Genomic DNA, 21,887 nt, shown 5'->3' on the forward strand with positions numbered 1-21,887 from the left:
TTCTGAATGTCTACAAACTATTCACCTCATCTGAAGACTGTGTTATGTTTCATTCTGAATGTCTACAAACTATTCACCTCATCTGAAGACTTGTGTTATGTTTCATTCTGAATGTCTACAAACTATTTACCTGGTCTTAAGACTGTGTTGTGTTTCATTTTGCATACATGTCTACAAACTGTTCACCTGGTCTTGAGGACAGAAGATGTGAGCATCATCCTGCTGGAAGCGCCTGACTCTGGTAAGACCACTGAGGGCGCCAGACAATTCATTGCGATGAAGAACACCAAAGTCAGCCATGCGAAGTGGAAGCTCCCTCCATGAACGTGGGCGGTTGTCAAAGATGAGACTGTGACAAAGAATGGAAACTTGAATGCTGTTAATGCTAATCAAGAGCTCTTTGTCCCACACAAGAAAAACAAAAATATGAGTATGTGATCTATTCTTGGGAATTTCATGGATACTCATCCAAAAGGACATGAACATCATAGGTTTCGGTGAAGAGTTCATTCATTCAAAAAGAGTTCAGTCATTCAAAAAGAACTTCATCACTGAAGGGCAAGTGTTTGTCCTCGTGCAATTTGTCAACCTTTTCTTCCTTTAAATCAGCAAAAATGAACTTCACGACTTAAAGGGGAAGGCTAGTAACTGATCAGTGGGAATCAGTGGAAATGCTGGGAGATGATTGTTCCAATCCTTATGGGATTCAATCAAGAGTTCATTGTATATCTATTGTTGTGTGAAAATGATTTGCTTCAGAATGGTCTCATATTCAAGTAATGTGCAGTTTAATGCTTCCAGGTTAGCGTCCCTGGTCAGTGACGGTGCATTAATCTGCACATTACTTGAATATGAGACCGTTCTGAAGCAAATCATTTTCACACAACAATAGATATACAATGAACTCTTGAATGAATCCCACAAGAATTGGAACAATCATCTCCCAGCATTTCCACTGATTCCCACTGATCAGTTACTAGCCTTCCCCTTTAACCACAGCGAGCAGGGAAGATCATAGTACACCAGGAACTGATTTGGTTGCTGACATGAGCTTTTCAGGGCTGAGTTTTGGACAAAGTTTGAATGAGTTTGCTCTGCCAGGAAGCCGGCTCTTGCTGTTCATGGTCCCAGGCAGTCATTTTAGTGTACTGCGAGTGCTTTAGAGAGTCCCAGTTGCTACTATTCAGAGTACCCGTTGTAAGCTTCAGTAACTCTTTTCATGCCTACTGAATGCTGGACTCTGGTGGTCTGTGGCCTTTGTTGATATCTGGACTTCAGCTGGGGAATCACAAAAGAGCTTTTCTTGCACTAAGTAATTCTTTTGAAATCTGCTTTCTCAGCTTGCACAAGCTCTGAGCTGTACAAGATTATGGCTCCTGGAACAAGAAACAGCATGAATATGCAGGAAACCATTGACACTCTTCTGAGCAACACTAAGTTCCTGAATGCAATCCGAGGTCTGGTATCTGGGGGGCGTTTCATCAACCAGTTCGTCGGAGATTTCACCGACAAATTTGCTATCAGCCAATCAGACCAAGGATTTCATTAGCTTTTAACAGTTGTCAGTGTAAATCCTTGCGTCTGATTGGCTGATAGCAAATTCGTCGGTGAAAACCTCCGACGAACTCGTTGATGAAACGCCCCCCAGATGTTTTAGTGGAAAAGCTAAATGCATTGAAGGCAGCAAGAGAAGAGGACGAAGGGCGAATTCTTGATCTTGAATCGAAGCTTGCGTTGAAAGAGAAGGAGATAGCTGATTTGAAGAAAAGTGTCAAAAGTGAGCAAGAAATGTGCTGCAGACTCAGCAATAGATGTGATGACCTAGAAAAATATGGCCGACCCAACAACTTGAGGATTTTTGGAATGTCAGAGACCAAAGATGAAGACACTGATCCACTCGTGATCAGTGTTGCGGAAAAACTTGGTCTCCATGTCACACCTGCTGATATTGAACGCTCACACAGGACCGGGAAGCCCAAAACGCGTCAAAACCAAGCTGAGGCAAGTGGACAGCAAGGAGGGAGACCTAAGGATCACCCACGGCCAATATTAGTCAAATTCACGAGCTACAAGCCCAGGCACAACATGATCACCCGTAGGAGAAAATTGAAGAAAACTGGCATCAGTATAAGTGAAGACCTCACTACATCCAAACTCCAGCTCCTCAAGTCAACCATAGCACATCCAGCAGTTGATCAGGCATGGACAGCAGATGGCAGGATCATTGCCCTCCTGAAGACGAATACTAGTCACAAAATCACCAAACTCATAGCAACAATTCAAGACCTGAACAACCTTCCCAGCCCAAGTAACAATAGATGACAACAGTAATGCTTATCATTACATGCAGCAACATTTTTTCTTCCTCTTCTTCATGCTGACCTACTTCCGTGAATGGTTTTTCATTGTCTCACACAGTGAAAGTGAGGCATAGTCTATGACCACAAAAGTCACACCACGATACAGGGCTACATAAGCGCTGTACACATTTTGTAGTACAGGTTCTTGTCAGTCAAAAGAGATGAAATTTGTAAATTCCTGGTGAGTTGATCTAGCTCACTCATATGTATATCTTCCCTATGATCAGTATTTCTTTGTTATATGTACATGTTGATCTTTTTTTGTGTAATTTCAAATAGTGTTAACCCATCAAAACTTTTCTGTCATTACATTTTGCATTTTGAGCTTACAATTTTATACGTAACTTATGAATCATCAGATGTCAGGTTCTTTCACGTAATATCGACCTTTACCCATAAGTATGGATATTGGTAATCAGTATAGCATCACTGAATTCAGCGAACTGTCTAAGTCACATCCAAATACATTATTTTCTTTATTGCACATTAATTGTAGAAGTTTGAATAGGAACTACAGTGAGATTGAAGCTACGTTGAGTCAGATTGACTGTCCATTCAAGGTTATAGCACTTACAGAAACTTGGCTTAGTGACAATGCTCTACCTCCTCATATGTTCCATGGTTATACATTTGCTGGATCAGAACGTGAGCATAAAAGAGGAGGGGGTGTTGGATTATGTGTTAATAATCAATTGTTTTTTAAAGTCAGACAAGATTTAAGTACATTTGAAAATGTATGTGAATCGCTTTTTATTGAAATATCAAAACCAAATAAAAGTTTGCTTGTAGGGGTTTGTTATCGGCCTCCTAATCAATCTGTATTAGAATTTAATAAAAAATTAGGAGAGTCTCTGAATATAATGGATAAAGAGGGAAAAGATTGTGTTATACTTGGTGATTTTAATGTTGACTTAAACAAAGTTGACAGTTGTAATATTGCTAGTGAATTTCTAGAAATATTAGTATCATATTCATATGAACCTCTGATTGAAAGTTCGACAAGAATTACAGAAACTTCCAAAAGTTTGATTGATAATATTTTTGTGAATAGCGTATGTAATGTATCATCTGGTTCTATTGTCTGTGACATTTCAGATCATTTTCCTGTATTTTGTTTTCTAAATTATTCATTTGTATTGCAGAGGAAATCAAGTTATATTAATAAACGTATCATAAATGAAGACAATATTTGTTTATTCTTGGAGAAAATAGATAAAGCTGATTTTAAGATTTTCTCTGATGTTGATAAGATATCTTCTGCATGTATTGATCCAAATGTTTTGTATGATAAGTTTGTTGATATTGTTTTGAACATATACAATCAGTGTTTTCCATATAAGAAAGTTTGCATTAAGAGCAATAAAAATGAATGGTTTGATGAAAATCTTAGAAAAATGTATCGAAAGAAGAATATATTATACAGGAAATTTGTAAATAATCCAACTAAATATCATAAAAATGTTTATGTGACTTACAAGAACAAGTATACAAATGCTGTTAGAAATACCAAGAAAAGATTTTATACTCAAAAGTTTTTGAATGTGAAAGGAAATAGTACTGGAACATGGAAATTAATTAACAACATACTTGCTAAGAAAAAAGCTACGGTATCTGAAGATGTTGAATTCAAAGATGACTCTGGTATGATTTATAGTCAAGAGGAAATTGCTGAAAAATTTAATCAATATTTTGTGGATATAGGTAAAAATGTATCACTTAGTTTTGCAAACACTGATTTATCTGTTCATTCTTACCTCAAAGGTTCATATATTAGGTCACTTTTTCTGATGCCAGTAACAGAAAAGGAGATTATTGATATTGTACTAAGTTTTAACAAGGAAAAGTAGAAATTACGCGGTGCGTAATATATGTCCCCGCCGGAAGTAGCATTTTGTAACAAAATGTGCAATATGGGTAAAAAATCAAGGTCAAAGGTCAAAGAAGTCAAAGGTCAAAATTCTGTGTAGAAGTTTTGAAGCCCTCACCTAGTGCCATCACATAAAGCAAATGGAATCGAAATTGGGTTAGAAATGGCAAAGGAGTAGCATTTTGTAGCCAATGTACAATATAGGTCAAAAATCAAGGTCAAAGGTCAAAGAAGACAAAGGTCAAAATTCTGTGTAAAGGTTTTGAAGCCCTCACCTAGTGCTATCACATAAAGCAAGCGGAATCGAAATCGGGTTAGAAATGGCGAAGGAGTAGCATTTTGTAGCAAAGTGCACAATATAGGTCAAAAATCAAGGTCAAAGGTCAAAGAAGTCAAAGGTCAAAATTCTGTGTAGGAGTTTTGAAGCCCTCAACTAGTGCCATCATATAAAGCAAACGGAATCGAAATCGGGTTAGAAATGGCGAAGGAGTAGCATTTTGTAGCAAAATGTAAAATATAGGTCAAAAATCAAGGTCAAAGGTCAAAGAAGTCAAAGGTCAAAATTCTGTGTAGGATTTTGAAGCCCTCACCTAGTGCCATCACATAAAGCAAACGGAATCGAAATCGGGTTAGAAATGGCGAAGGAGTAGCATTTTGTAGCAAAATGTACAATATAGGTCAAGGTCAAAGGTCACAACTGAAATTCTGTGTAGAAGTTTTAGAGCTCCCATGTAGTGCTATCATATAAAGCAAACAGAATCAAAATTGGCTCATAAATGACAAAGAAGTAGCAAATTGAACATTTTGATCACACACGGACGCACACACGGACGGACGGACGCACGCACGGACACACACACGTATGGAGCCCGTTTCATAGTCCCCTGCTCGAACTCGTTCGGCGGGGACAAAAATGGTAAATCTCCTGGTTATGATTTTATAGATATCAAAGTTATTAAAAGAGCAATTCATGTTTTACGTAAACCTTTGAGTATTTTGATTAATTATTGTTTTGAAAAAGGGGTCTTTCCTGATGCAGGCAAGATATCAAAAGTTATTCCTGTATATAAAAGTGGTGCAAAAGATGATTTTACCAACTATCGTCCAATTTCATCGTTAACATGTTTTGCTAAAATTTTTGAAAAATGTATAAGTGTGAGATTATTGCAATTTTTAGATAAAAATGATGTTCTATTTAAGAAGCAATTTGGTTTTAGAGAAAAACACTACTCTTTTAGCAGCTTGTGATTTTTTATGTAATTTAAATCTTGCCTTAGAACAGAAAGAATCTTTATTGGGGGTATTTTTAGACCTTAAAAAGGCATTTGACAGTATAGATCATGAAATTTTGTTGTGTAAGTTTTATTTTTACGGTATAAGGGGGTCACCATTACAGCTGATTAAAAGTTATTTGGAAAACAGACAACAATATACTACCTATAATTCATATTCTTCACAAATGCAAACAATATCTTGCGGTGTTCCGCAGGGTTCAATTTTGGGCCCTATTTTATTTCTCATTTATATAAATGATTTGCCTGCTGCCTCATCTGTATTGCAATTTTTGATGTTTGCTGATGATACCAACATATTTTTGAAGCATAAAGATATTAACCCTAAAAGGGCCGGGGGGGGGGCGGAATCCGCCCCCCCCTCGACGTTTCGCGCTATAATTCTGTTACGCGAGAAGGCCTCGTCGCGAGGCTTCTTGACTTTGTTTGTTCAAGTCTCGCGCAACTTTTGAGACCAAATTTGCGACGTCCGCGCGAACTTTTGCGAAGCCACGCCCATTTTTGTAACGGAATGTCGCCCCAAAATGGGCACAATTTTGTGATTTTGTGTACATTTCCTATGGAAAACAGTGCTCTGTCGTGAAAGTCATAAAAACCTGATTATTTTTACAATTAATCACTTTCATTGATTAGTTTTGTGCTAATTATGGTAGAAAAGTGGTCAGTGACAATTTCCAATGAAAAAACAAAGAAAAAACAAAAGTTGAAAAACAAAGAAATACATAAGAAATTCTGAAAACAATAAAATACATAAGAATTGAAATGAATTTTGGAAGTTTTTGTGATGTACAATCATTGAATATGCAGCAACAGATTTACAGACCAAAAATTAGACTCTCAATGCTTTTAATTAGGCTAAAATATGATCTTGAGCTTAATTTGCATAATTAATTAATTAAAATTAGAAATTGATTGTTTCAAAAAATCTTATGACACAATCTTGTAGATTATGACGCAGGTCTCACGCATGCAAAATTTCATCGCGATCGCGCCACCAATGGCCGAGATCTCAGGGGGGGGCGGAATCCCCCCCCCCGGCCTGAGCATAGCCAAAAAAGCCCGGCCCCTTTAGGGTTAATCAAGTGGAAGATTTGATGAATATTGAATTGGCTAAAGTTAATGATTGGTTTTCTGTAAATAAATTAGTTTTGAATGTCATTAAAACACATTTTATGAAATTTGATAATAGTAATTCAATTAATGTTGACACAGACTTATATATTAATGGGCAATTCCGCGGTTAGTAACGTTACATTTGAACAAATTTAGATATTTGTTTTTACCACTAAATTACCATTTATTCATTTCAAGTCAAAATTATGTCAAAAACATGTTCATCCTTCCCAGGTTTATGATACAGAAAAGAATGAACACAATCCAAGAAATATTAGAAAAGCTACAGCAACTTAAAGGGCTGGTTAGTAACGTTACGAAAAAAGGACATGACAAAAAAATCAATGTTTTGTAACAAAAAGTGTGCAAAAATTCAAGTTACTTCAAACAAAGTGTTGCATTAATTTCAATTATTGCATCATGACAAATGTTCATGCAAATTTTTTTAGCAGTTCGACCGATGATTTTTAAGCTAGACCCCCAAAAGCATGGTTAGTAACGTTACGGTTAGTAACGTTACATTTGTCCGGAGTAATTCCGCAGGTCATTTCACCCTTTTGTAATTGACAAAATGTCACATGACTTCTGGAGTGTTTAAATGTATTCATCTTTTACCCTTTAGCAAAACTTTGAGGAAAAAATTTCAAAGGAACCCACTGTAATTTGCATTTAAGTGAATTTCAGTGTCCCCAGTCCCACATGTACATTTTAAATGATGGTTTTAGATCTCGCAAAATCAATAAATACGAAAAATAAAATCTACTGAATTTGAAAGACCCTAATGATTGGTGAACATCCATGGCATTAGTTGATACCTAGATCAAAGGGTAAGATAAAGAGGCACATTTCTTTTATCCATGTCATGTCCACCTAACTGCGGAATTGCCCTAATGATACAAAGATAGAACACGTGAGGTCTGTAAAGTTCTTGGGAATTTTTCTTGATGAAGAAATGAAATGGAAAAGCCATGTTGCTCAAATTCTTAGCAAGGTTTCAAGAAATGTTGGTATCTTGGGCAAGTTGAGAGATTGTCTACCTCAAAATATATTATTGTTGATATATAATACTGTACTCCCTCATCTTAATTACTGTATTATACTTTGGGGTAAGTGCAATAAGTATCTCTTAGAGCGATTACATAAGCTGCAAAAAAGAGCTGTTAGAGTAATAACAAAGTCATCATTTCTGTCTCATTCTAGACCATTGTTTATTAGATTGAATATTTTACCAATATATCAAACTCTATGAGTATAATCTTGCCATATTTATGTTTTTATATAGCAAAGAATAATTACCAGAGTTATTTAGTTCATTATTTGTAAAGAATATTGATATTCATAATTATAATACAAGATCAAAATTTCATATTCGAGTTCCGTACGGACGAACTAAATTTTCACATTCATTTATAACTTATCAAGGACCGAAATTGTGGAATGATTTACCAAGTAGTATAAAAGATTGTTTAATGTTGAATTCATTTAAAAGAAAATTGAAAAAGAACCTGTTGACAAAAATTTCATAGAATCTGTAGAGTTTTCTGTATCTGTAATGATATTTTAATTTGTTTGATTTTTCAAGTGTATCCGGTTAAATGACATTTAGATACCCCCTACACACACACACACTGTAATACTCTCTTTTACTTCTGTACCCTTTAGGGATCTTACTTATAAGTTTTATGGAATCTCCATAATAACTTCTCATGATCCCTCCACAAATCATCCATTATGTTGTTATTTCCTTCTTTGTAATTCACTTTGTGTTTGTTGAAACACCTTTTGGTGAATATGGTATCTTATGTGTATTGTTCTTTTAGTTTGTATATTCCAATTGATGTTTCTTATATCACATTTTATGTATCGTTTGTATCCTTTTAATGATTATGTGGAAATAAAGTTGAATTGAATTGAAAAAAAAGTTGAATTGAGTTGCTAAGTAAGTGGTAGTGTAAAAGATTATAAACATACAAACAACAAGATATAAACAGGGCATGATGGTATGAAGTCTCTCAAAATTTCTGCTCATGTAACCTAAGCTGCTTAAAATATATATTATCAGTTCAATTCTCCTTTTTTGTAATCAAATCTAAAACATTTTTTTTTTTCCTTTAACAAGTATACTTGTTCTTAATTTCTGGTTACAATTTTGTACATTTAGTATGAAAACACCTAGGAGACATAAAGATAAAACTTTGACTTACCAATGACCTGGACAGTTCATAGGCTTCAGTGCAAATGTCTCCTTCTCAACATCAAACTGAAACATGTTCTCCTGTTGACAGAAAACATAATAGGGTATGAAGAAGTGATGGCCACTCACACCCAATAGAAATATAAGATTTATTCATTTTTTTTTTTTTTTAACATGTCATTACTCAGGTAATTTAAATTCATATAGAGGCAGGTAGGAGAGTTGAATCCATAGTGTGTTTGCAATCCTGTACAGACAAGTTTTGTTTTGTTTTAATTTTCCATCTGACAAGATGGCTGGATAGCCAATATTCATCTGCACTTGATGTAGCTGGTCTTCAGTAGGTTCCAGTTGGATGTAAGGCAAACCACTTCACCGTGTTATGCACCCTGCTCTTTGCAATGAGTGAATGTAGTGAGATTTTTTCCATACATGAGTTGTGACTTTCTTACACACAGCACCTCCATTTTATGTCTTATTTGAGGGACAGTGTGTTTTGCCTCTTACCAGCGGGAATGGTATGATTACATACGGTACTGCTACACTTGGGAATTGAAACTTCGTCATTTCGATTGGGAGGCAGATGCGGTAGCAACTGAGCAGCATCACTGCCCTTTACAAGTAGCTACAGTAACTGCTCCATCAACTTCATGCCAAGTGCATTAACCCATCCCATACAACCACATTATCGTTGTGGACACCCACAAACATTGTTAAGAGAGGCACAATAATGTTTGCAACGGGTCTAGGGCAATTACCCCCTGGGCAATTACCCCGCACCCTTCCCCTGGCCCTAATCCTAATCGTAATCCTGAACCTTATCCTAACCCTAACCCAAACTCCTAACCCTAAACCTAACCCTAACGCTAATCTTTACTCTTACCTTACCACTAACCAGTATTTGGCCGAGGGGTAATTGCCCTCCGGGGGTAATTGCCCGGATACGGTTTGTAACAGCTGCAACTTGTTCGTCTTCTGTACCCTCACAGAAAGAGTTATCAGAAGAATTGCAAAGGAAATATTTGCTTTAAAGAGCAGGACTCCATCATTACTATCAAAACATATTTACATCACTTCTACTCAAGCTGTAACTTTTAATCAAAAGTTACAAACATAACATTCTCAATGACTGGAGTAGGTAGCTGTTTAAAATCTACACTACAGGCATTTGTGTCTTCTCTAAAGGGTATCAAAAGAATACAAAGTAATTGCTGACAAGATCTAAAGACATAACAAACACAGAAAAGTCAATAAATACTCAAGTATGTACACTTGTTCTATACAAACTGATACATGCAGCATGACATCCGTGGAGTCCTGGCGAAGTCATATCAACTGAGCATAATTCTCTCATATTCATTCTCAATTACACACAATGAAATATGGATTAGTAATCACAAATCTGCTCGAGAGTGTGTACTTACAGTATCACAGAAGAACAGAGACTCAGTGAGTCCAGTGCTCACCGGAGTATCACAAGTTCACCTTCCATTCACTCTCACACAAGGCAAGCAGTTTCCATTAGTACAAATGTATATTCTACCATCCTAGAGTTGATACCTACTAAGTTTTGTGTAAATTTATTTGTTTCCACATCAACACACAACAGATGCTGAATGATCACAGTAATTCACTTGAGCCTTTGGTTCACGTGAACTCAAAAAGCTTTATACACCTGTGTGTATATGTCATTCTTGCATTTGTGCTGAAAATCTACATGACTTTGACATTAACAGCAATAATAAAGTACTCCTTGCACCTTTCTTTACAGCTGACTTTATGAAATCTTACCGCATAGTGTTGCCAGTGACCAGACGTCATCCAGAGTTTGCTGTTGTAGATATTTGGAGAGACTACTTCCTGAAAGCCTCGCTTCTTGTACTCAGACTGTGAGGTAAATAAATAAGACAGTATCTACCATCAGACTGTGCCCCTTCTCACTTTTTTTTGTAAATACAACACCCAGCATGTGATGCAGAGTGCAAGTAATACCTGCAGGACATCAGTTATTCCAGTCATATCTACATAGCTTACTTTGATAACACACACTATAGATAATACAGGGTCATTTCTGATAAACATTCCATAGAATCATACATTATGTACATAGTATGATTTTATTTGATTTGTAACTGCTCTATATCATGCTAATAATGATTTGCCTTCATGACCTCTCCCAGCCAAGTTTGCACCATCCATGTCAATAGGTGGCGTCTCGCTTATCTGAACTTGATGGTATTGGCTGTTTTTGCGATATCCATCTTACATCAAGCTTTTAAGTCTATTTATTTGCAGGTATAGTGGCATTTTGAGATTTTCTTTTTAGGTTATCTATTTGATTTTTTTTTTCAAGTACTTGAAAACCAGCTGAGGAATAATTTGTGTTTGTGTGTGTGTGTGTGTGTGTGTCAAAAATTTCATTATATAAGTCTTAAGATAATAAAAACTCCATGCACAAATTGACTTTGGTACATGCAATTAAATCAAACACCCAAACAGTGAAAGTTTTGTATGATTTGACTATAAACAAAGAACCCCTCCCCCCCCCCCCAAAAAAAAAAGTGTTTCAAGATATGTGCGTTTAGAAAATGTTAATGCCAGTCTGATACATGGTATGCAAATGAGATAAGGTGGTGATGTCATGGCTTCATAGAACTCCTTTACTTGCACACATATAAACTTATTTGTCCTTTTTACATGAATTCATGCAAACAAATCTTTATCACTGGCATTAGATTATTCCAGTTTCAATGATGACCCTGTCAAGTTAAGGGGGACACATTTTGTATATCACTAATAAAAAGAATGGGTTTTATGACACTCTTGGGTACAAATCTACAAGAGATTTATGAGGCAACGACCTGATGCATTGCTTTTAATTTGCATTTGTGAGTGAGACTGATAAAACTGCTTTCCATAATCATGAAGCACTTCAAAATATCAGAACAGTCTTTGAACGATACCTTTCGACTGTTCTCTTTGTTTCAAATTATTCTTAGAAAGAACTCCATCATACATGGGAGTTTCCCTTCAAATGGTTGGTGACCAAATAACTGAAATACAAATCGTGGCGCGATCACCGTCCGTCTCCATTTTTGGCCTCCAAGGTGATTACACTACGGTTTCTCCACGCTCAACCTGTGCTGTAGGCAATAGTGCTACGATGATAATACGACTCTGCCACATTGTTGCCGCGTTTCCAGGCCGACAAGACAGGCTGCTTCTGCGATCGAACCGACTGTGTTGCGATATTGGTACGCTTATCAAGACCTCACTACAACAGTGATACGATCGGAGTGACAGTGATAAGTTTACACCGGGCTCATGTTACGATCTCAAGCAATCGGGGTATTAAATGTGTTTCATGATTGAATTTCTTCAGGCAGATGTCAGTGTCATATTAACATGGATATGCAGAATATGGTTCTACCCTTACATCTTATCATTCTAGAACACACCAGTTAGAACCTGATGTGAAATTGCACTATTAGTTAAGTCATCCATTCAATTAAAAGGGTAAAACGTGTATAATATCAAAAAAGGCAAGTGCCATAATGTGTATCACCCATTCGCGTACAAGAAATTTTACGCGAATGGGATATAACAGATAAAAACTAGAAATGTCGCTATGGCGACTGGTATGCCTCCGCCATAATGCATGATTCTCCTAATAGGTCTATAGTACATGTGGACAATGTGTGATTACATTTTCACAAAACTGGCAAAATATCAAAATGACATGTTTGTCACAAAAGTGTTAAATGTTCACCTTCCTTGACATAGGTTTAATTGGACGAATAGGAGAGCACGTATTTGGGGATTGAAGGACTTTAACTTGACTTTGACCCTTTCATAAGTTTATGCCTTGAGTAAGTTTCAAGGTATGGAGAAAAAAATGCAATTTCTGTATTGAATAGTAAATTGTTACCATTTTCATCTGGCCATTGACCCTAAAACTCATAAGAGAATTACTGTCAGGCAGAACATGCATAAATATGTACTAAGTTTCATGATAACTTGAGCCACTTCCGAGATATGGAGGAAGAAGTATGTTCAGCACTTTCACTTGATCTTTGACCTTTTGACCTTTTTGGCAAAAAACAAAAAGCAAAAACAAAACTTTCTAGAGAATCACTATCAGGTTAAAAATGCATACACCAAGTTTTAATAAAAAAATCCTGCTGGCATTGCACAAATATGAGGGAAATAGTAAAATTTTGAAGTGTTGTCCTTGACCTTTGACCCCTGACCTTTGACCCCATGAACCCCAAATTCCCTAGCTAATCACTGCCAGTCAGTACATGCATATATACTATGTTCCATGAAGATACCTTGAACTATTTCCAAGATACGGAGAAAAAAGTAAAATTTCACATTTTTTACTTGACCTTTTGACCTTTGACCTTTGACCGCATGATCCCAAACTTTCACTAGAGAATCTTGATTGAGTAATACATGTATACACTAAGTTTCAAGAAAATATCTTCAGGCATGTCATAGATATGGGGGAAATAGTAAAATGTTAAGCATTTGACCTCGACGCTTTGACCTTTGACCTTGAGCATGTGCACCCAAAAGTTGATAGGCACAACTCCACCCCCTAATACACATACATGCCAAGTTTCATTAGGATACCTCAAAAGGTTTTGGTAGTTACCCTGTCCACAAAATTCATTACGGACGGAAGGACGGAAGGACGGACGGACGGACGGAAGGACGGACGGACGGACAACCCGAAAATATAATGCCTCTGGCACCACTTCGTGGCGGAGGCATAAAAAGGGATATAACAGATAAAAAGAGATGTAAAAGGGTAAAAATTTATGGCAAAAAAGAAACCTGCCATAAAAAGTGAACATTGGGCCCTTAAAGTTCATTGACCCCTGCCTGTGACCTTTGACCTTGTGGTGATCATCCACTCCCTAAGGGACATCTACCATCCAAGTTTAGTCACAAACGGAACTATGGATCAAAAGTTATGACCCGTAATAGAAATGCGCCATAAAAACTTAACATTGGGCTCTGAAAGTTTGTTGACCCATGCTTGTGACCACTGACCTCGTAGTGACCATCCACTCCCCAAGGGACATCTACCATCCAAGTTTGGTCACAAATGTAGGGACAGTGATTTTCCGCGATCGCGGAAAACGGACGGAAAACGCGGAAACGGCCATTTGAAACGGAAAAAGTAATCCACACGGAAAATCACGGAAAATCACTTTTCAACAAAATAAAACACAAAAAAGTAAAAATAAATCCAACAGAAGCTGTAAATTAATCATTATTACATGTCCACGATATTCACAGACTGCGGAGACTTGAGTTTCAATAACTGTCGAACACTTCCTCAATCCAACACCAACTGAAAGTCCATTTATATTCCAAAACACAATGTGTGTCTCGCCGAATAATGTGTGATGATAAAGCCAGTATTTTGGCAGTAAAAGTAGCGGCAACAGAAGAAACTGCTGTTTTCTGCTCGCGGTAAGCTGCCAGCAGGTGAGTCGAGTGGTGACTTGCTATGCCTGCCTGCTCCACATGTGTCGTGTGTATAGAGCACACTGCATGATGTGAACACCAACATCACGCAGAAAAAAAGAAAAATCCCACGATGCCAAGGTGCCAGACTGGGGAATGGGGAGGGGTGGAGAGAGAGAGACCATTCAACAGAAGAAACCGCGCGTATTGGCGCATTCTTGGAGGTCATGAACTGTCTGGGGTGTTGGAGATGAACAGGGAAAGAATGTTTACCGGTAATTAAAGATAGCTCAAGTCGAAGCCCCAGGGCGAAGACCCAGGATTACAAATGTAATGATTTTATATTTCTTTCGTTTAAGCTCACTCACCTGCAATATTTGTTGAGCTTAATTTAGGTGTTTGAATGTCACATTTTTTATGAGATTGTAACTATGTGTAATACAATACTATAATACCTATTGATTTATCAATCTGTAAAACACAAGTGTGACTACCAGTGACAATAAAAAAAGACTTGTATTTGTTTTCTGCCGAGATTTTTTTTTTTTTATGTCTTCATCCTAACACTTTCAAGTTCATATGAAATTTCTGATGTTTTTACTGCAGCATCAACAGTCCAAAATAAACAAGGAAAAGTAGAAATGACGCGGTGCGTAATATATGTCCCCGCCGGAAGTAGCATTTAGTAGCAAAATGTACAATATAGGTAAAAAGATCAAGGTCAAAGGTCAAAGAAGTCAAAGGTCAAAATTCTATGTAGAAGTTTTGAAGCCCTCACCTAGTGCCATCACATAAAGCAAACGGAATCGAAATCGGGTTAGAAATGGCGAAGGAGTAGCATTTTGTAGCCAATGTACAATATAGGTAAAAAAATCAAGGTCAAAGGTCAAAGAAGTCAAAGGTCAAAATTCTGTGTAGAAGTTTTGAAGCCCTCACCTAGTGCCATCACATAAAGGAAACAGAATCGAAATCGGGTTACAAATGGCGAAGGAGTAGCATTTGGTAGCAAAATGTACAATACAGGTCAAAAATCAAGGTCAAAGGTCAAAGAAGTCAAAGGTCAAAATTCTGTGTAGAAGTTTTGAAGCCCTCACCTAGTGCCATCACTTAAAGCAAACGGAATTGAAATCGGGTTACAAATGGCGAAGGAGTAGCATTTTGTAGCAAAATGTACAATATAGGTCAAAAATCAAGGTCAAAGGTCAAAGAAGTCAAAGGTCAAAATTCTGCGTACAAGTTTTGAAGCCCTCACCTAGTGCCATCACATAAAGCAAACGGAATCGAAATCGGGTTAGAAATGGCGAAGGAGTAGCATTTTGTAGGCAATGTACAATATAGGTAAAAAATCAAGGTCAAAGGTCAAAGAAGTCAAAGGTCAAAATTCTGCGTAGAAGTTTTGAAGCCCTCACCTAGTGCCATCATATAAAGCAAACGGAATCAAAATCGGGTTAGAAATGGCGAAGGAGTAGCATTTTGAAGCAAAATGTACAATATAGGTCAAAGGTCAAGGTCAAAGGTCACAACTGAAATTCTGTATACAAGTTTCAAAGCTCTCATGTAGTGCTATCATATAAAGCAAACAGAATCAAAATCGGGTTAGAAATGGCGAAGGAGTAGCATTTTGAACATTTTGATCACACACGGACGCACGGACGGACACACGGACACACGGACGGACACACGGACGGACACACGGACACACGGACACACGGACACACACACGTACGGAGCCCGTTTCATAGTCCCCTGCTCGAACTCGTTCGGCGGGGACAATTACTGAAATATTGTCTAATTGCATTTGAAATATGAGATGTGGATGATCGTCCACATTGATTTGTACCCTCTTAATTTGACATTTCATATGAATATAGTAGGCAATGTTTCAGTAAATTCTGAAGCTTTGTGAATCATGAAATTTTTGGCAACCATCCATTTGAACTTCAGGCATGAAAAGTTCCTAAGAATCAGCAAAAACAACTCAACAGATCAGAGATAAAGTTCCTTCGAATTGAGAAGTAGCACGCAGATTTGCTGGGCGTGAGACCACAAGGATCAGCTTTGTTTTGAGATTGTCACAATCGTGTTGTCACTGAGTATCGGGAAGTTCTCACAAACTCAAGGATCACCTCTCCCTGCCAACTCCAACATGTTGCTCCCCAACAACGTGCATGGTTGAATGCATGGCGTCTCGATGTCACCGTCTATACTGTATGTACCCGAGGCTGCTTTGTATTTGTCTTGGAATATTGATTCATTTCTTGCCATGACATGAGTGTAGAAATCTTTTTGCATGGCTATGTAAAAATTTGTGACACTCAACTCGTCTTTTTGATGTTTTTCTTTCAGTCCAAAAGGAAGACAAAATAGTATCATGACGTTTGCAATTGTTCAAAAGGTCTGCTATTGATAACTCACAGACTAATCACTAAGGGGCTGTTCCCAGGCCCTCCCTCCTCCAGGCCAGTCGAGCAATCTACACGCGCGCGCAAATTCCTCTGCCATGTGGTTTGCCAGCCAGCTGTCGGAATGTGCTTTGAAGTTACATGGCAGCCTGGCCTGGCTGGCATGAATGGGTGTCGAGTTTCAATCAATATCTACTGTTGTTTTATTCTTGTATTTGAACATGTCGTTTCACCTGACAGAAACACGGAAATCGGGAAGGTGTAGGGGAGAGGTTTTTGTTGTGTTGCAATGTGTGTGTGTGTTTCCTCGGTTTTTTTTTTCTTTGTTTTTTTGTTTTGTTTTGTTTTGTTTTGTTTTTGGTGTTTGTTTTTTGTTTTTTGTTTTTTGTTTGATTGTTTGTTTGTCTTTTTTTTGGGGGGGGGGGGGACCTGAGGCCAGAGTGAGGAAAGATCAGAGTGAAATGAGTGCTAGTTTCTTGTCTGGATTATTGACTGAAGAAAGATAAATTGATTGTTCCTTTAGTGCTGAAATTTTTTATCTGTTTAGACCTTCTGAAGGAATAAAAAGACTTGACTAGACAGTAATAAGTCACTTGACTAGCAAGTCAAGAAAGAGGACATAATGATAGTTGTTGATACTGCAGGCCAGGCTTTGATAGTGATACACAAATATGTAATGTCCCACTGCATGATTAACTGGATTACAATGTATTGACTGAAGAAAGATTTAGATAGATTGATTGTTCTTTTAGTGCTGAAGTTTTTATCAACACTGCTTATTAAACTGATCATCATGTATTCTGTTTGCAGCTTCTAAAGGAATAAAAACACTTGACTAGTAAGTCACTAGTTGAGACTCAGAGACTTATTTCATTTTGTATATATATTTTTTTTAATTTGTAGACAGCAGTGTAAACAGTCGTGTAAACAGCAGTGTAAACAGCCCTCTTTATCATCGATCGCCATAATTAACCTCGCAGATTTACACATTACGCAATACTCTTCGAACATTATCACTGTGGCAGCCTAAACCGCCATTTGGCAACCTAAACCACCCTTTGGCAACCTAAAAAAACTCTATAGGTTGCCCGGCTGGCAACCACGGAAAAAAGTTCAGTGAGATCCCTGTGCATGTTTTGACAGTCGAAATAAATAAATTGTAATCCTGATGTTTCATTTCATTTGTCTTCATGGGTGTGTGGTACAGAGGTTGGAAATCATCAGGTATACACTATGCATAACATGTTTGAATGTATACGCGATTACACAGGTACACAAACTTGCAATCATTTAATTTTTGTTCATTTTTGCATGCAAATACATGTAAACGGAATTTGCAATTTTTGTGTGTACAATTCATATGGGAAAACGGAATTTCCATTTTTTCACCATGTTGAAACGGAATTCATGATTTTCTGAAACGGAAAAGGCAATTTTTTGAAACGGAAAATCACTGCCCCTACAAATGGAGTTATGGATCAAAAGTTATGACCCATAATAGAAACACACAATAAAAACTTAACATTGGGCTCTAAAAGTTTGTTGACCCATGCTTGTGACCATTGACCTTGTGGTGACCATCCACTCCCCAAGGGACATCCACCATCCAAGTTTAGACACAAATGGAGTTATGGATCAAAAGTTATGACCCATAATAGAAACATGCCATAAAAACTTAACATTGGGCTCTAAAAGTTTGTTGACCCATGCTTGTGACCATTGACCTTGTGGTGACCATCCACTCCCCAAGGGACATCCACCATCCAAGTTTAGACACAAATGGAGTTATGGATCAAAAGTTATGACACATAATAGAAACGGGCCATAAAAACTTAACATTGGGCTCTTAAAGTTTGTTGACCCATGCTTGTGACCTTTGACCTTGTGGTGATCATCCACTCCCCAAGGGACATCTACCACCCAAGTTTGGTCACAAATGGAGTTATGGATCAAAAGTTATTACCCATAATAGAAACACACAATAAAAACTTAACATTGGGCCCTAAAGTTCATTGACCCCTGCCTGTGCTTTGACCATGAGGTGACCTTCATATATGGTAAAATGTGAAACTTTGTATGACCCCTCTTCCCTCGAAGTTTGATTGCAATTGAAACCAAGAGTAAAGAGTTATTGAAGTTTTTGTAGCGTTACGGACAGATGATGGACAGACAGACGAGGGACGGACAGACGCTGCATGCGATCCCTTAGTCTCCCCTCAACTCCGGTGGGCTCGACAAAAACCAGCTTACGAGCAAACTACAAATCGTATCCTACAATGAGACAATTTTATAAAGCTATATTTGAAAAGATTACAACTTAATTACTTTCATTGTCTTGCAATTGTATATGACAATCAAACAAATTAATAAACAGAGCAGATTCATACCGAGTGTACGTCGAAAATGAATTTTATACGTTTTTCTCCATGTCCAACTTCCTGGTCTGTGCATCACTTTCTATCGTTCATGGTTGGTTCCTGTTACGTAATACTGTACAAGTGGTAAGTTTCATGGGTGATAGGAGCCACTTTTGATGCGCTTGAATTACGCTTTGCGCGATGCTACCCCGTCAAAGCTAAAATGTAGCGCTTTAATGCGCTCGTGAGGCGATGGTGATACGCTCTAAAACCCAGCGATCGGTCGCGACCTCGCTACGCAAGTTTTGGACATGTTCAAAACTTCCGTAGCGAGGTCGCCGACCATGGCGATGGTGGCGATCCTTCGCGCTTCTGAACCTCCCAAGATACGATGGAGAAGATTTAAAGCAATCAAGCCACGATCTGCCAAGCTTTGTCGATTTTTGATGATCGTAGTGGAATCGCTGTCTAGTGAGATGGGGGTATTAGAGATGCTAAGCAACTAACCCTGATGAAGTCAATGAGAGTGTTGTAGATGTGAGCTCCCTTGGGTTGGAAGAAGCAGCTACCAGGGCTCAGCTCATGGAAGAAGAATAACTCTTGTTCCTGCAGCAAATAAAGATACAATCATTGTACAATAAATCAGTTGTAGAGCAAAGGTATGGCAGGGTAGTATGGGAACATGATCTCAAAAATAGTGAAGCTACAATGTACCTAGTGATAAAATTAATTTCCAGTCTTCATCATTACTTCAAAAATCCCACTTCTCCTATCTATCCTGCTCAATAATTTGTCTTTATTGATGGATTTGGGGTTGACATTCAATGTATAAGTGTACAGTTAATCTGCAATCACCTTGAAAAGCTGTCCAGATCTGCATGTATCCAATCCTAAAATGTGTGTAACTCAGTGATTTACACTGTACTAGTAATATTCATGTTTTGTTTTTTTTACTCAAAGATAAACAACAGATATGTTTGCCCCTTTGATAAGACAAAAAAAAAATGTCATTCACTGTGCATATCTCCTTGTAGTCTACTTTTAAATAAATACCACCTCATGAGTGTATATAAAAGAAAGATCTATTTCAACTTTACTACCTGGCAGGTTTATAAACAATGTCCAAACACAAGACAATGTCTAGCAATTCTGCTATATCTTCTCTGGCCATTTACCCAAATGTATAATACACTAAATGAACATTTCTTCATATGTTCCACTCATCCATGCATGTGTCACTGTATGTACGATGTGTATGTAATAGACTCGCTGACAAAATCAAAACATATAAAATAAAGGATTTACTGATAAACTGTATTTTATAAAATCATGTCACAGTGCTGAAAAGAAATACTCGTCACCCTGCCAATCTTTCTGTGATCTCTCTTGGCAGCTTCCTCCTGTATATGTTTCCATTCCTTCAACTGCTTGGTGTCAGGGAAAGAGATACCATAGATCCTCTGGAGACTCTCAGCATCTGCCTTGCCTTCCCAGTATGTAGAAGAGTTCTGATGAGACATTAAACATTCACACAAAGCCAAAAGTTTTACTAAAGAATAGAATGAATGGATGATGAATACTGTCACACAATTTCACTCTGCTAAGGCTGTGCTGCAGCATTTGGGGGGAAAAAGGGTCTTAACATCATATAGCCACAAAGTTCCTATGTATCTGACTTTTTTGCTTAACTGTGGAGACACTTCATGAAATGGCTGCAAGACAGAGAGCTCTACATATATCAGACCATAAAGCTTTATAATCAGTCTCTTCACATAATGAATCTGTAAATGTTTGTTTTCCTCTTCAATATAGTCTTGAAAGAAGAATAAACACAGTAAAGATGGTGAAAATGACATGTAAAACAGTGCCTCAAACTAGAGATTGGTGCTCGGCGGGTCGCGCAGCCGAGCACATGTATCCCCCGAACCCACAGCATCATACATCATCGCAATATATAGAGCTCACACAGAAATTACATAAATAAGTACAGTTATCATGGCAACAATGATCCTGTCCACATTTTGCCTCTGGGTACCAAATTTGATGACAATAATATGATGCAGCGGTGTAACTCCGCAGAATCTAAGTACCCTCTGGTAGTACCTGTGAGGGAATACAATTATAGAGTAATCTGGATGCACTGTAAACCTAACCCTCTTCCAGTCTGCGATTTGGATGAATTTGGGATAAAAATGTATAATATGGCAATAGGTGACAACAAGTATCAATGCAGACAATTGCTTTTTTTTTTTTGGTTTTGTTTCCACTTCTGATATTTTATTGTTTTGTTAAGTGACAAAGCGGGTTCCATGACAAATGCTGTGATGACAAATGCTCCGGCAAGGAATCTTAGTGTTGAAGCGCACATAAGCTTAACGCTTACCCTAATCCAAATATTTAGTCTGCCTTGAACCTAACACCCAATCATACCCATGGAGAAGAAACGCAGCCGGTAGAGCGCTCACAAGGAAATCTCTCCTATTTCCACAAAAATTCTTGTTACCATGGCAACGATGTCTCCGCCCACACCAAAAACAATATGCGTCTTCGTCTTACCATATTACACCTTCATGCCAAATTTGAAGATGATCGAAGAAGAACTGCAGCCAGTAGAGCGCTCACAAGCAGACCCTATTGAATTTACATTTTCATGTATAAAGACAGAACAAGCGAGGGCGCCATCACCAAAAACAATAGGCGTCTTTACCATAATGGACCTTCATGCCAAATTTAAAGATGATTGGAGAAAAAACGCAGCTGGTAGAGCGCTCACGAGGAAATCTCTGCTATTTCCACAAAAAATCTTTGTTACCATGGCAACGAT

At 37.7% G+C, this 21,887-nt stretch overlaps 1 protein-coding gene across 1 annotated transcript in view; it reads right to left on the reverse strand.

Moving 5' to 3' along the window:
• Positions 1-21,887, reverse strand: part of LOC140231267 (threonine--tRNA ligase 1, cytoplasmic-like) — a 68,459-nt gene that overhangs the window by 27,744 nt on the left and 18,828 nt on the right. Inside the window, exons 9-13 of the mRNA XM_072311412.1 lie at positions 20,425-20,571; positions 19,571-19,669; positions 10,618-10,713; positions 8,837-8,907; positions 187-349 (exon numbers count right to left, since the gene is read on the reverse strand). Of these exons, the coding sequence (XP_072167513.1) occupies positions 187-349; positions 8,837-8,907; positions 10,618-10,713; positions 19,571-19,669; positions 20,425-20,571 (576 nt within the window). The remainder of the gene's footprint in view (positions 1-186; positions 350-8,836; positions 8,908-10,617; positions 10,714-19,570; positions 19,670-20,424; positions 20,572-21,887) is intronic.

Source organism: Diadema setosum, chromosome 7 (assembly GCF_964275005.1).
Source record: "Diadema setosum chromosome 7, eeDiaSeto1, whole genome shotgun sequence".
In the NCBI taxonomy this organism is placed as follows: Eukaryota; Metazoa; Echinodermata; class Echinoidea; order Diadematoida; family Diadematidae; genus Diadema; species Diadema setosum.